At 40.7% G+C, this 16,616-nt stretch overlaps 1 protein-coding gene across 1 annotated transcript in view; it reads left to right on the top strand.

The window, feature by feature from the left end:
- Positions 1-398: 398 nt before the first annotated feature.
- NOX4 (NADPH oxidase 4) overlaps positions 399-16,616 on the top strand; it is a 117,496-nt gene continuing 101,278 nt past the window's right edge. The window contains exons 1-6 of the mRNA XM_056329241.1: positions 399-482; positions 1,168-1,263; positions 12,529-12,639; positions 13,666-13,750; positions 14,407-14,504; positions 16,461-16,488. Of these exons, the coding sequence (XP_056185216.1) occupies positions 426-482; positions 1,168-1,263; positions 12,529-12,639; positions 13,666-13,750; positions 14,407-14,504; positions 16,461-16,488 (475 nt within the window). The 5' untranslated portion in view covers positions 399-425. The remainder of the gene's footprint in view (positions 483-1,167; positions 1,264-12,528; positions 12,640-13,665; positions 13,751-14,406; positions 14,505-16,460; positions 16,489-16,616) is intronic.

Here is a 16,616-nt window from a genome sequence, read left to right as displayed (position 1 = left end):
CCTGCTCGCATTGCCGCCGGGGCGGGGGGCACGGGGCAACCCCACGGACGGGACCCTCCGTGGGCAAACGCGCTTTGCAAGACGGGGGCGGGGGGGGGGGATGCGCAGCCGGCCGCACCGCTCGGCGGCGGAGGCCCCGGCGATCCCGAGCCCCTCACGGGGGTGGCTCCAGCCGAGCCCCCGGGGCAGCGCCGCGCACAAAGGGCGGCCGGCGGCAGACAAAGGGGCAGCGCCCGGTGGCCGCGGCGGGGCCGGGGGGGGCCGGAGCGCGGCGCGGCGGGGCCGGAGCGCAACGCCCCGGCGGCCGGAAGACAGGGCGGGGGGTGAGGGGTGGGGAGAGGGGAGGACCGGCTCAGCCCAGCTGAAAAGGAGGGCTCGGCCGCCCCCCCACCCCCGCGGGTCCTGCCCCGCAGGCGTCCGGCACCATGGCTCTGTCCTGGAGGAGCTGGCTGGCCAACGAGGGGAGCAAACACCTCTTTCTGGTGAGGGGGCTGCCCCGGCGGGGAAAGGGGGGGTCCCGGCGGCGGGGCTGACCTGCGGGGAAGGCTGGGGAGGGGGGCGCGGGGGTGCTGGCCCGGCGGGGGCACCGAGGAGCCGCGGGGGGGCGCGGGCAGGGATGCGCGGCCGCGGTGGCTGGGATGCGCGCCCCGCGGTGCGGCTGGCCCCGGTACCCGTCCGTGCCGTGGCCCGGGGACGGGGCAGGCGGCCGTGTCCTGCTGCGGCTCGGCACGCGCTCTGCCGGCCTCCGCTCTTTGTTGGAGCCTCTGCGGGAAAGTTTGGGGGAGAAGATGCGGCTTCTTGGAGGTCAAGTTCTTCCTGCCTTTGTCTTTGTCTCTTTGTTGCTGGTTTTCATTCTTTGAGTCCTTAACCGCGGTACCTAACTGCAGATTTGGGGTAGCGTTTCCCATGCAGAGGGTTGCCCAGCTCTCAGCCCTCTTGGGTCACAAAGGTAAAGTTTCGTGAAGTTCAGTGAAAGTGAAAATCTCTCCCATAGAGGCTGTTGCTTTTAATACATTAAAACGTTCCACGCTTTGAGTTTGTTTCCCCGTTCCATTTACATGTTTATGAAACTGCAGGCATGTGGGTTTTATGAATGAAAGAAATTACCACTGAAAAGTTTGCACATGTAACTTTCACTTACAGTCTCTTGTTTCTGTTTCATTTTAGGTTTTCTGGCTCTTCCTCAATGTATGGCTCTTCGGGAAAACCTTTCTGCTCTATAATCAAGGGCTGCAGTATTATTATCTGCATCAGATGTTAGGGGTGAGTGACCCAGACAGTACTTTTTGCCCTGGAAACTGGGATGCTGGGAGATGGGAGGGGGGCAGAACGCATTTGCTAATCAGGGATGACACAAACTGCCTGTTAACTCTGCAAAGTGGGGAAGGATCAAGTCGGAAATTACTGGGATAGGGTTGACAGTTGTTTAGGAGTAGAAAGTGAACAGTGTTGAGAAGAAAAAGGAGCCAGTCAAGTGTGGGACAGCTATCCTTCCCCCTCCTCTGCTCTCCTCCCTCCCGGTGTTCCCAGCTGCTTGCAGGCTCACAGGAACAGAAACATGCTCAACAGATGACTGGAGCTCAACTTTTTTGTCATAAAAATGTTAGCCAAGCTTATGGGCTTGTGGTGGCAAATTCTTTCTAACCTCGTTTTTGTGATACGTATTTGCTGAAGGAATTCCTTTGATAATTCTTAGTTCTTTTCAATCTTTGTCACCCTCACAGGTCCTCCATTCTGTGTAAATCATTGTAATCTATGTAGTTTCAGTTTTGTTTTCTAATAACAATTTTTTACAATATGAATGGTTTGATGAAGATTTGGCTGTTTTGATTTAGCAAGGGTAGCATCCAGCACTACCAGAAGGACCCAGAAAGATAATTTGGGGAAGTGAGATACTGGTCTGTCTTGTGAAGTTACCCAGAGCTATGCCATTGCAGTTGTTTGAAATGATTTCTGTGCAAAGGGATAGATTAAGGCTTAACGGCTTTCTGGAGGATGTTTTAGGGTTGCTCAGAATTTGAGAACCCAGGAAAAAGTAGGTGAATAACATGATGCTTTGTAACACTGTGTCTTACTCAGGAATGGATTCCAATGGGAAGTTGACATGGGGTTAAAGCACAGATGATGCACAGCCTAACCTGTTGTAGAGCCTCTGAGTTTTATCTTTGGTAGATCCAGGATATATTCTTTTATATGACTGATATCATTGCCATAGCCAGCCAGTTCCATAAACTTTTGACCTGGTACAGGTGGGTTTTTTTCTTTTCTTTTTATGGCTGACTCAGATGTGTTCAAGAAATGAATCTTAGCAAAGGTAGTGCAAAAAGAAGGGAATGTAAATACTTAAATTGTTCACGATGATGGCAGGAAAAAGCATGAAACCATTTTTAATTATACCATAATCTCTAATGGCTTTGTAGCCCAGTGCATCCATTTGAAAACTGTTTGTTCCTGACAGAGCAAGTGGGTTGTTCATAAAGCAAATGTTCTTGGTCAACATGTTTGGCCAGATTGTCAGCTGGTATCAATCAGCAAAATTCCTCTCAATTCAGAAGACTCATCTGCCTTCTGCCAGCTCATTGTCTGGGGTGTTCTTACACTTCAAAATGAAAGTCACATACAAAATAATACAATGTGTGTCTAGAACCTGTGAGATTATTCAAGCAACAGATTCCTTGTGCTGATCAGGAGACGAGGACCAGAAAGCCATGTGTTTGAGTTTGTCTAGCTGTGTTTGCAACTGTGAAATACCAAAGAAGTTTAAAGACTTTCTACAATGAGGTGGCAAGTGAAGAGCTAAGTCTTAAGGATACTTTTGGTCAAAGTTCTGAAACTAATTTCAAAAGTTTGAAAATATTAAAGACTGTAAAACATTCTTGCAATTCACTTTTTACAGTTTGCCTAAATATCATCCCTATACCCCCAAGTTAGCTTTCTCCCTTCTCTATAGTATATTTGTATATGTGTATATTTATACACATGTACAGATTATTTTGCAGGGGTTGGGAAAGCTGAACCCAATTTTAGTTTCCTCAGGAAACAAAGTAAGCATATCCATGCTAGAGCTGCTGTTACCTTCCATGGGGATTTTTGCTCCTCTTCTGTACTGGTTTGTGTAGCCACTGGTCCGTGGCCCGTCGGCGCAGCCAGTCTCCTCGCTGTTCTGTATGTGGGTGAGTGGCTTGCAGAGTCTCTGTGTGCCATTTCTTGATGTTTGAAGATTTTGAGATTTAGATTAAAATTCTTCATTTATAATTCAACAGTTGATTATTTTTTTTAGTCTTAACAATTTTACAGGTGCTTGCATGATAATTGATTCCTTTTTCCAGCAAGTTAACAAAAAATGGCAAGAAGGAATGGCATTTTTCCAATAAAAAAACGTTCTCTTTTTATTAGTGAGGTCTGCTAAGGAGGTTTTTTTTCTCTCTTTGTACGCTATGATAGCCGAAAATTCTCTTAAGAACTGTACTTGCAGCACTGAAAGATTTACACAGGTAATTTTATTGTTTACTGAGTAACAGGATGGAGAACAAGAAGAATTGCTGTGTGAAATCAGATTGTGATATGAAATAAGATCTTGGGCTGAATAGCCTGCATATATTCAATATTGCCGTGTTCTCATGCCATGTATTTTCTTTCTGATGTGAAGAAGGAGAAAGAATGAGGTTAGTCTCTCATTCAGTGGTCACTGAGGTGGTTCACCTTCCTCCAGCCTTCTAGAGAAGAAGGAGGCTCAATTTTATGCTTTTCCAATTGCATCCACTGCAATGTTAAGCAAGATACTAAGCACAGGATTTTAAAATTATTTAGGTTCCCAACTGCCGCTCAGTCTTTCAATGACAATCTTTCTGATCCTTAATGCTGTAACTGTAAAAAGACACTAAGACCATGGTGGTGTCCTGGAAGTACAAAGAGAATAAACAAGTCAAAGGTACTGATGTGCTAGGAGGAGGTTAATTAGCCTATTCTATGCTATAAAATTTAGTGGGTAAATTTATGTTGTGTCAAATGTCACTGCTTTGCTCAGTTTGAGTCTTGTTGATGAGACTACAAACTCTTCACTGTGGAATCTCCATTCCTGGAGATTTTCAAAAAGTAATTGAGCAAAACCCTGAGCAAACTTAGTCTGAGTTTGGTGTTGAACCTGTTTAGAGCAGGAGGTTGGAACAGAGACATCCCAAGGTCCATTCCAACCAGAATAATTCTGTGATTATACGATTCTTGTGGTGTAAGGTCAACCAGAACCTAGTGGATGTAAACCACTTCCCAGTACTTTTGCCTTGATGAACCATCCGTTTAGATACTTAATTGCTTGTAACACTACAATCATACTCTTACTGCATGAATGCATTCATTGCCACTGGTTCAGCAACATAATTCAGATAAAAAATCTTAGTTTTTCATAATTTAGAATCATAGAATCATTTAAGTTGGAAAAGACCTTTAAGATCATCAAGTCTCAAAATAACATTTAATGAATGTTAAATTGTGGCGTTGCATTGCAAGAAGAAGATAAGCCTTGGAAACACCGAACAGGCATGAATTTCTTATAAAAGGAATATTCTCATCTTTATGTTCATGACAGATACTAGAAGATGTAGTAGGCATGAATTAACAGAAAGGAAGATTCATAAATCAGGTGATGTGACTCCAAAATATTCATTGTTGGAGGATTTGTGTCTGCTCGGTCAGAGAAATTGTACAGGTGATTAATTTCTTTGTAGACTTCAAGATTTCTCTCTTCAGATTAGCTTGGGTGTATTTTTTTCAACAAACTTGCTTGTGTCTTACTGAGAAATTCAGTCCGAAATTCAGTACCGGCCTTATTATAGAACTCAAATCTTGCTTTTAAAAGCATTAAATGAAATACCTGTTTCTTGTTGCTTGAGTTCCCCATGAACAGAAAGAGCACCGGGCTCATTTTGTCACAGCATAAAAGGTCTCTCTTTCCCTATTCCTTCTCTAGTCCCTGCGCAAATTAATGCAGTCACATGGTTGCTAATGCAAGAGATAAACTGGGTTTCAGACCAAACTGAAGAAAATGCATTCTCAGAAGGATCTCTTTGGGAAAAGATTGAATAACTGGAAATGGGACTGAAAAGAAGTGCTGCCTCACTTGTCTATAGAATTGCTGCTTACGGTGCAGTACTGTGCATCAGTATTATGTCATCTTTATTCACTACTTGGAATATGTTCCAGATGTTCCAGTAAGTTGCATATCTCTTCTGGCTAGTAATGATAGAGATTTTACTAATTGAGGCCAAATTTTGCTTTCATTGATCCTTACACAACCGCACTGCCGTCTGCTTCCCACACAAATAAGCATTGGAGGGAGTTGTGTATCTTGACCCTTTATTTTCCTTAATTCAGCATGGTTTTGCTATTTAATTGTCTTGTAACCAGGCAATTTGGGATCTGCTCTTTAGAGTGTTATATGTAGCAAAAATGTCTAATATTAGATTTATGTTGCTATGGAAGCTATACATATCTATACCTATGTGCAAGATCCCCTAATGAAGACTGAGGGTGTTAATCCACAAGACCTTACCTTGATAGTCCCCTTGAATTTGCAAGTAAATCTCTCCTTGCATTCGCTTTACCTCGTTCTAGGTTTTTGGTGTGCCAAAACTGTTTTTCCTTCAACCTTTTGGCCTTCCTGGACAGCCTACAGTTCAGCATCACTGAGCTTGTTGTCAGTTATAAGCCAATGAAGATCTAAGGCTTTGCACCATATAGCTCTTCTGTTTTGTTCCTTTCTCTTTCTTTCTTGTTCGTTTTCTTCTTTCTTTCTCTTTTTCTTTTTCTTTCTTTCTTGCTCTTTTTCTTTCTTTCTCTCTTTCTTTTCCTTTCTCTTTCCGTCTTTTTCACTTTCTTTCTCTCTGTCTCTGTGTTTCTCTCTTCCTTCCTTTTTTTTTCTCTCTGTCTTTTTCTTTCTCTTCCTTCCTTCCTTGCTTCCTTCCTTCCTTCCTTCCTCCCTCCTTCCCTCCCTCCCTCCCTCGCTTCCTCTCCCCCTCTCTCCCTCTCTCTCTCTCCCTTTCTTCCTTTCTTTCTAGCTCAAATGGCTGTAATCCTGTGGAGGACATCTATGTTATTACTAATTATGGGAGAACTTCCACCTCTGAGAAGTTCTTGTGAAACTGTCCGTACTGGAGGCTCAATTAGTAGAGGTACATCTGAAAAGATTAACTGAAATTTTTACTACCGTATCATGTAGGCTTGTGTTAAAAAGTGTCTTCTTGTTGTCATTGCTCCTTGTTCTAAAGATGATCACGGCATAATACTCTGTGTAGAGCAGAACTGAATTGCAGCCAAAATGTTTCTTTGGCATGTTATTAATTATATTATGTATTATTGCATGCTTCCCATGGTAGTCCAACAATGGCAGGTCTTAAAATAAAAATAGCTGCATTACACTGCAGAAGACTGGTTTTACAGACCATATTGCCTACTGTGTTGTGATAAGGGGAAATAATTCAGCATAAAGGAAGCCCTTAATAGCAGACATTGCATCACTTCTGTGTAACTGTGACTCAGATGTGACAATAAACAACTTCCTGATCTGGCCATGAGTTGCACTGTGTTGTGAATCTCTTGGGGGGACTTGGGTACCCTTAATCCCTTGGTTCATGACCAAGTTTGTGAAGGTTAGGTCATGCTGCATCTTGCAGGATTAACCATTCAAGCTCTTGTTGCTAGTTAATATGTAAAATACTGACACTTTGTGATGTTGTTACAGAAGGATGCTCTGGAACACTCAAATCTGGAAGATAACTTCAGTTTCCTTCCAGTCTGTGCAAGTATCGTTCTGTGTGGTACAAAATGAAACCTGTATCTCAGAAACACTGACAAAAGTATTTTTTAAAATTGCATTTCCTGGGGTCAGGATTCTAACAGATTAAATTAACTGTTAGTAGATTAACAAAGAAGAACATTTGGTCTGAAACCTTTTAAGTGAATATGCTTTGGAGATTATCAAGAAGTTGGAAGCTAATATTGAATTCCAGGTTAAGATCGTTGCGTTCTTCAGACTGAGTGATTGATTTAAGCAAAAGGAAAGTACACCTAACACAAAGGCACTGTGTATAAAATGAGAACATGACATGACTATGTGGACAGAAAGAGAGGGAAAACCTTCAAGGAATGCCTCTTTGGTGAGTTTCAAGTGACCAGTGAGAATATTGATTCTCAGTAGTGCAGGGAAGATACCCAGCACCTCATGAAAGAGCTAAAACTTGTTGTTTCTCCCTTTCTGTAATATCATACCCAACTTGTGATTCATATATTGAAGCAGAAGACTGATGTTGAATTAGCATAGAGAATTGGGCTGCTGATAAATCCTCTTGTAGAGAATTGCTGGGGTTTGTCGTGTTTTTTTCATAATACTTAATATACTTTGTCAAACATGATTCATAAATATCACACCATTGAGTCTTAATTTTTAAAGGGTTGCAGTACATGAGGTTGGGATTTACAGAGTCCTGCCTTGAAACCTTCCATCTTCAGGAAGAAAATCAAGTCAAACTTTTGTAGAAGTTTTCACATGCGTCAATGCTACCCTTGCATTTTCCTTCCTTTCAGCTCCTTCAGGGTTTGCTTGTGGTTTTTGGTTTGTTGTGGGTTTTTTTTTTTTTTATTTTTTTAAAGATATATATTCCCAGAAAGATTTGGCAGGCCAAGGGGGCATAATTACTATCTGTACAATTGAGATCTGGCCTTCATCTTAGATTATCTGTGCTCTGTTGCTCAAAACAATGAGTACTCTATGAAGAAAAGGAAGTCAGGTCAAAAGGATGCACACTGTGTGGCACGGTTTGTCCCACTACAAAAATATGTTAAGCTGCTCCAGTACTGATTTGAGGAGGTGGTCTGTGACCTGTGTCTACAGGGCAGCATGTGGCTTATGAGTCTTCCCACAACCTTTCAAGTTGCCCTGAACCATGGAAGATTGAAGAAGTTTAAGGAAAGGCCTCCAGAGAGAGCATCAAGTGTGGTGTCTCTACTGCGCCATGACCTGCTTAGGATTCTTGCTTGTAGGTGGGGAGGTTTTGAGAAACAGGTTCACATCACTTAGGTGTGCAAGTATTTATGGTATTCCAGTTTTTTTCCTACAGGGTGGGCTTAAAAGATGAGGTAGAACAGTATTTATTGAAGCGTTCCTGCATTCTGCTGTCCCGTATGTTTTGGAGCCATATGTAGAATATTAGATTTCTGTGCACAGCAGTTGCAGGTAACATTCATCTCTGTATTTATAACTGATGAACTGTGGTGAATTTTGTAGTACACAATAAGTTACGAGCCCTCAACGAAATACTGAAGTAATTTACCTAACTACAGAGAAGCTAATTTCCCCTGCTTTGCTGCCAGCAACACACAAAACATCTCATGAGAACTGACTTTTTGCTCCTCTGCCCTACTTTGCACGTTGTATGAGCACCAGGAGTCCATCCTGATTTCTGTGGAACTGTGCATCCGACAGGGATAGCTGGAGAACTTACATTCCTGCTGTAGCTCTGGAACCCTTTCCTGCTGCTTTGGAGAAGGAAAATATGTTGGTTGCTTTGTACTTGTCTGGAGGGAAAATCTACACTACTTTTTAGGGTCCAGGTTTGTAATGAGACCGGTTCCCTGCTATCCCTGCCACAGATTTCCTCTGTGAATTTGATTAATCCTTTAGCTTTTCTATGCCTCTTTGCCCCTCCATGAAATGTGATAACAGCGTGTGTGGTACTGGGTAGGCAGAGCATAGAAGGGGGTTGGCAGGTGCTCAGATTTGATAGCAGCAGAAGTGGATAGAAGAGAGTGTCCAGCAGAGATTTTGGGGGTGTTTTTTCCTCTCTGATTCTACAGAAGTTTCATGTGCTACTAACATGAAATAACACGTTGTGTTTTTTTTTTTTTTCCCCCTGAAAACAATAATAGTCTTATGAAGAAAAGAGGACTATATTTTTCTCATTTCTTAGCTACTTAATAAGAATATATATTCCCTTCTAGAACCAGTGAGTTGCCTTGGAGCAAAAGTCATCTTTTATTGTACTATTGTTTAAAAATCCAACAATACACTGTGTTCATTTGTTACTATGCCACCCAGGCAATGTGAGGAAGTCAAGAAAGAGACCACTTGAAAACCATTTGGAAAGGATTAGTTTCATGGGGATATTTTTAGCCTTTGCATATATGTTAAGAGTGAACTTAGTACTCTGTTATTCTTCTGGGTCGTGCATGAATTATGATTCTAAGCATTGCTAAATGTATTGCTTTACCATTGTTTTCAAACTGGTCATGGACTTCTTGCAGCAAACATTGCCCAAATTGATTTCTTCAGTATAAAATCTTAAATGAATCATTGGTGGAAATATTTCAATTGCATTTTCCTCGAAGTGCACTCCATATTTGAAGAAGTTGTTTCCTGCTCTTTCTCTCTCTGGTTATTTTTTTTTCCCTTTGTGCAGATGCTGATAAAACGGAATTAGAATTAATGTAAGGGCATTCTTCAGTAGCAATTGCGTTATGAATGAATATTTACTATTTGTTAAATAGTGGCATGGAAAAACACAATGAAAGGTTAGTAGGGTAGCTGCTTCTGCTCATTATCACTGTTTTGTATTTTTTGTACCAGTTGAATTGCTTGGCATTTTACTTATTTCTTACCACAAATTATTTCATTTATTTGATACCATACAGTGTAGAATTAATTCTGTTCTAGACTCTTCGAAACTAGACTGCTTTATTCAAGTTTTGTAGGAAGAATAGTTGTTCTGATAAAGGAATTCTTGGGTAACTGATATCATGCCTGGTTTATGTTTAAACTCAAAGACAACATAAATTCTTGAGAAAGTAATGATACATCATGTTTTTGGATTGCTTATTAATTGTATTGGAATTTCTTTCAGCTGTTGGGTGTTAGTCAAGAGCTACAAAACTGATTCAATTTACTTGTGGGTTTTGTGTAACATTAATTGTAGATAATTCTTGGGTTTTTCAAGTCATGCTCATTTAATCAATGAAATACTGTAGCAAATCAGCAAGCTGTAATAAAAATGCTTAGATGTGTTTAATGATTATGTTTTTGAAGTTACTGCTTTTATGAGGTGTATAGCTAATTTTTAGCTTCCCTTTCGAGGAATAATAATTAATGAAAATAGAGACGGTCTTGTATATTCAAATGGCACATTACAGAGACATTTTACTTGCCATTAAATCCATTAATCTAAGGGTATTGCCATTTTATCCGATAGCCCAACAATATTTATGATGTTCTGAAGTAACTTTAAGCTACTGTGGACAAGGATAGATAGAGAAATACCTATTTTGGTTGTTGACATACGTGTTTTTTAATAATACTTTGAAGTGGAAAGTGACATCAGCTTTCAGTAAGGTCGCAGCTGAGTTGCTGAGGTTGTGTCCATTGTAGCTGGTGCTCAGTTGTAGTCTTCGCACTTGGGCTCTGGACCAATTGTGAGAGTCTGGAGCGAGGAGGAGAGCACGATCCAATGTCGGAAGAACATGACTTGTGAGGGAGAAGTAGCAAGAATAATCCCTTATAGTGCTTGTGAACAGAGTGTGGGGTAACAGCTGAAATGGAAGCAAGGGAGGTTTTATGTAAGGAAAAAAAGAACTAGCAGTGCCTTAGAAGAAGTAGTGGAGGAGGTCTGGAGGGTGGGAAAGAACTAAGTGATGTGGTTCATTCCACTCTTGTTTTCTGTAATTGGGTAGGTTAGAGATGCCTGTGTTGTAAGTGTCCCTCCCTTTTGTGAGGTCTGCTCGAAGGATGTTTGCCAGGGATCCCACATTTACATGGCAGGGGACAAGTTAGAGCGCATTTTGTCGGGTAATTGCCCGGGCAGCTTGTGAGAGAAGGTGCCCTTGTGGCACCTTTGTTCTGTGGCAGCTGGTGATGTCTGGTGAGGAGGCCCCTGGCACTCATGTCTAAGTAAGTAATGTAAAGCAGGCAGAAGAGGAACGGGGTTTAGGGGGAGGGCTTGATGCTTCAGGTATATTGAACATCTTTACCTTCTGTTTGCCTTCTGGTTTTGAGCCCAGATGTACTGCAGAGAAGGTGGGTGTTACTGTGAGAACTGGCAGTTTTGAAGTTTTATAGTACTTAGAAGCTCGTGTCACGCTGTTGTGCTTGTGAACTTGCTAGACATGCTGAAGTTCAATTATTTTGTTTACTTTATTTTTACTAGTTTATATATTCATCCATTTCTGTGACATGTAGATACGTCTGTAAAAACAACTAATAACAGTTACAGATTGTGAAACTACAAGGCTTTCGTGAAACTACAAGGCCTTTCTAATAATTTTGGTAAAAAAAATGTTTCCAAATAAATAAATAAATAAATAAACACTTTGTTTCTCTCCATAGCTTTCTTGATAAGCTATGAATATGTGTTGCACTGTTGAAGGTTTTTTTTGACTGAGAAATAACAAATATTCTGTTTTTGACCTAAAGTATCATTTTGAAAAAGTAATAAATCTTCATTAATTTATATTAGATAATTTGTACCTGTTCAAATAATTCATATAGCTCTGCAGTATTTGAGTTATCTTATAGTATTATAATTTTTTTTATTATTTTTTTCAGGAGTTTAAAAACTTGGGCTTCAGAGAACATTGTAAGAAATATCCTTCTAGAAATCTGTTGACAGTCTAAAAGCCTCCTTTATGTAAGCTAGTAAAATGGTAATTCAGCCTAATAACTAGGAGAACAATGGCATTTTGCTAACTTTTAAAAAAATCATAAATGAATGAGAGAATATAATAAGATTTGAAAATACAGGGTTATGACATTAATGTGTGCTTTGTTCATTTATTTGACAAGTGTTTTTGTTCTAATTATGTAAGTTCCAAATATACCAGTAAAAGCGTTAATGAAATTAGATTTCGTTATAGTTCTCAGCTACTGAGTATTTAACTGAAGAAAAGCTACTTTTCTTTAGGTCAAAATATGGCACTGCATAGTGTGAATGGGTGAGGAGTTCCGTGCAGTTCTGTAAAAGCCCTTGAAACAATATTATCATTTCAATGTGATTGAATCAGTATAATTTTTTTAACATCCTTTTCTGGCTTGTTTACTAGAAAATCATTACACTTTACCTGAGTGGCTGTCCAGTGTCTTTACAGTATTTATCCCTCTTTCTTATTTAATTATGTCTGTTGAAGCTTTTGCGTAGTTTCTTGGCGGACACTTACCGTTGTCTCTGATACTTTGTTCTCTGTGGCTTTGATCACTAATGAGGATGTTGGTTCTTTCGGTAGAAAGGTGTCATTTGCTGGCATTATTGCTGACAGATTTAATATTGAATAATTTTTGATGCAAAGGTGAGAGCCGTTTCCCTTGGAGAACAGGCTAGCAAGCTGTGTGTACAGTGGTTTTTCCAGTACATGTAAAACATCATGAAGGCCTGAAGTTAAGAGAGCATGGGAACTGCTTAGTTTGACAGCAAAGAAAAGGAGGTTGAATACTGACACCTGAATCATTAGAGTGTCTTTTCTCCCTGTAATCTAACTCTTGCTATATTTGTTCAGCTAGGATTGTGTGTTAGCAGAGCTTCAGCATCTGTCCTCAATTTCAACTGCTGCCTGGTCCTTCTACCAATGTGCCGTGTTCTCCTGGCCTTCCTGCGAGGATCTCAGAAGGTAAGAACTGTTGTCAAAGCGCAGCAGTTGAGAAGGAGAGGGCCCTAGTCTCTGTTTAGTCTAAAAATAACAGAAAAACCCTGTTATATCCCTGTTTATTATACAGTATGTGCCTGCATGGTGCAAGTATCGGGAGTTCAGCCTAGATTCATGACTCCTTTGAAGGCAATGCCTTGGTTGGAATTAGTTTCCTTGGACCTGTTGTGAGGAAGGTTTCTTCAACGCATTTTTGAAGGACAGGACGTTGCGGTGGGACTGTAACCAGATGTAGTCTCCTCCTTCCTTCCCAACTCTAATATAAAAGATGTCTGTGTCCTCTCTACTGCTTCCTGGTAGAATCCAATAGAGCAAAAAGAACTTTGTCTCTGCGTGACCAAAAATGTCCTGCTAGAGGTGGCAGGACTTTAAATAAAAATACCCAATGGGATACATTCGTTATCATGGGAGAAAAAACGTTCTGGCAAAGCTAAGAGGGTTTCTTTTCTGTACCAGTATTCAGTAAATAGTTTAGCTTGTTTGTGATTCGCCCATTGCTTATACAGAAATATAAGTAAAGCTTTGAGGAACATCTGTGTTTTCTAGATGGTTGCAGATCGAACCTGTGAGTTCTGTTCATCATGTGACAGTACCTATGAGATTTGATGCATGTGTGTATGCAAATGTATGGAAATAGATGTACACATATATGTATGCAAATGGATCTTTCCCTCTGATCCTGCTCACTAAAGAGCCAGTGATACCTACAACTATTAGTGCTGGAACTCCTAAATTTTAAGGCCAGGAGGGACATTACTTTATGTGCTCTTGACATCTATGTAATACAGACCCAACTGTAATTTCTTCATTAAGACCACAAAACTTGTTCATTGACATAATCCTGTAGTTTTTAAATTTAGGTACTTCGCTTGCAAGGGTGTTAAACCTAGTAAAAGCTAGAGCTGCTATTACATCAGCTCAGTTGCTGTTATCTTTTTTTTCATTTGCTTTGTTTTAGAAGAGCGATTGCTTAAATTATTCTCTTAATAGGTTGCCAGCAGGAAAACCAGAAGGCTGCTAGATAAAAGTAAAACTTTCCATGTGACGTGCGGGGTTACAATATGCGTCTTTTCAGGTGAGATCTCACTCTGCTGAGCAGTAGCTTGTTTTGGAAACATATCGAAGCAGTAGTTTGTGGTTTTTCTTGTACAGTACATTTGGAGGTAGTCTTGCTCTGTGCTTCTGCATCTTAAATCGTGGATACTTTCTCAGATGTGTGTGGGTTTTTGTTTATTTTTCCTTTAAACACATGTGCTTACATTCTAATGCCAAACCTTTCCTTAAAATTCCACTTTCTAAAAGGACAGGTATATGAGATAAGTTCAAAATCTGACATTACAAGTGATCCCTTACTGTGCCTGAGCAATTTGAGCAAAGAAGCAGGGTGCTACAGGCTTACTTGCAGAACAGGGAGCAGTAGAGACAAATAGCAATCACCAATTTGGTGAAGAAGAAATATTCTTGAATGGACACCTTGGAATGTTGTCTCCCAGCTGAAGCATTGCAGTATGGAAATGATTGCTGTAGTGTTAATAAATACTAAAATACATACAGTGTTCTGCCATGAATATCTATAACCTGATTTACTTCAGAAAAAGAATTCCTTAGTCCCTGATGCATCTCATACAGGTGATGTGATTACAGCTTGGCATCTGGGTAGCCAGTTTTCTTTACTTCAGGATGACGTCTACCTCTTGTTTACGGATCTCAGCTTTACTCTCTTTTTTTTAGTCTTACATGTTGCTGCTCATCTGGTGAATGCTCTTAACTTCTCTGAGAAATACAATGAAGAGTTTCTGGCACTAAATGCAGCAAACTATCGCGGTGAGGTGAGCCAGCTGTCCTTTCATATTTTACTTTTGAGGATATAATTTAAATATATGATTATTTGTATATTCAGTTCAGTTGTATGATCCATTGTGCAATCTATACAGTGCAGCTGTTTTGTGCACTGAAAACTCACCATCATGTGGATTGCTGTGGATTTTACTTCTTTCTCTGAACAAAGCATGTATTAAGCACTTTCTGTTCAAGCCAGCAGGATTCAGTCCTGTTGGATTATGAGGTGGAGAATACGGTCGTCCTTTCACCTTGCACCTTGTTCTCCTGCTTCTCTTCTGCGTCTCTCTGTTCCTTGGATGGGCCTGGTTCAGACACTTCTGCTGCCATTTGGGAAAATACATTTTGCATTTTCACTATTTAGAATATAGTGCTATGTGATGTGTACTGGGGATTTGGGGACAGTGAGATTTGAGATTGATTTTGCATTTTTAAACTGCGATAGAAACTGCAGTATATATATGCTAAGAGTGGAATTAGTTATCTGCATAAACTGCACTGGAAGCTGATTTTTACTTATGAAATACTTCATTTGCATGACTCCTCTGACCGTGGCGCAGATATCTTGCAGGCACATCAGAGTCCTGGACCCCTCTCCAGGTGCTTCCTTGTGTATTTGGCACTGGAGAGATATTTGCAGATTTCAGGAGTAAGACCAGAGTCCAGGACTCCTTCTTCTTTGGGCTACAATCAAGTTCTCTCTTGTTTATATTCATTCTAGTCTCAAGTCTGCATTTCTTTTCTACCAGCTTCATTAGGAAAGATTTAGGATGACCCTATCCCATCTGCATCCTTTCCTGGAAAAAGGAAAGCTTGACTCAGCCCAGGCGCATAAGGACCAACAACCAAGGTCTTCCACTCCCTGGGTGAATGATCTAATCACCAAGCTATCTATGGCAGACAGACATGCCAACACCAGCTATTGTGCTGATGGTCTGGGCTGAACTCTAGTGTCTGCATGTGTTAGGAGTGGTCTGAAAGACTTAACTTCCTCAGGAACATTAGCAGGAGCTTGCCTCAGGCAAGAATGTGCCAGGGCGTGCGTGGCAGCCTGTAGTAAGCAGCCTTAGGAATTTTGCAATAGCAAATGGCAATAATAACAAGTTTTTACTAACTCTAGGATCAAAACTTCCCAGATTTTAGGTAGCTCTTGAACCTTTGTGCTTCAATTCCACTTAAACCTGTTTTTTTTAATTGTGGTGGGCAGTCTGGATGCTACTGTCATCTTCTGTATGTGGGTATCACACATCTGGATGCAGACAAGGTCAAGGAGAGGGACACTTCATTTTGCCTGACCTGTATGAAGATTGCTCACCTCCCCTCACTGCATTTACTGCAAGTTTTTTTTTTTTTAAATTATCCCCAGTGAAGACAATGTCACAAGGTGTAGGGCTCGGGAGGTGGGAAGCAGTTTCCTGTGAGGCTGACATATCCCCTCTTCCTTTCATGTGTGGTGAAGGACACAGGAACATCTGTTTTTATATTGGCAGCTCCTTTGTGTCCAGTCCTGCTTCACTAGAGTCCACTGGGTGATCTAACTGGCAGAAAATGCTCACTGCTTGTCTTTCATTTAAATTAAAAATCTCTCTTTCTTCTGCTGCCTTCTGACCTCCCAAAGGTATGAGGTAACTGAGTAAAATTAAGCTTTCAAAAAAATAATCATCTGTAAAATTATCTGGATCCTAGTTTTTCATAACAGATCAGAATTGTCTTCCCCGGGGGAATGCAAAGTCTAAAGGTTTTGTTCATGTTGAATTGCAGTCAGTGTAAACTGTTACCAACTACCAAACCCATCCCTGCATCCAGATATAGGGATTGCTTATGCCTTCGAGTGTGTGAGCTTTATGAGCTACTTATTACTATTACATTATTCATATAGATATAAAATCATGTATTTTTGTTTGTTTGTTTGTTTGTTTGTTTGTTTGTTTTTGCCTGTTGCTCAGGACCCGAGGAAACTGCTTTTTGCTACTGGTAAGTAGGTTGTGAAAGAGTGAGAAAGTTTGCTGCTTCTCATCATCGTTCTGGAGACAAAACATTTTGATCCTGTGTTTGCATGCTCCGTGTGTTGTATGTCAGCTAGGTTGAGATGTGTTGTTTGT

The sequence above is a fragment of the Falco biarmicus genome, chromosome 2 (assembly GCF_023638135.1).
Source record: "Falco biarmicus isolate bFalBia1 chromosome 2, bFalBia1.pri, whole genome shotgun sequence".
In the NCBI taxonomy this organism is placed as follows: domain Eukaryota; kingdom Metazoa; phylum Chordata; class Aves; order Falconiformes; family Falconidae; genus Falco; species Falco biarmicus.
Note: the sequence above shows the minus strand (reverse complement) of the source record. Positions and strands in the feature narration are given on the sequence as shown.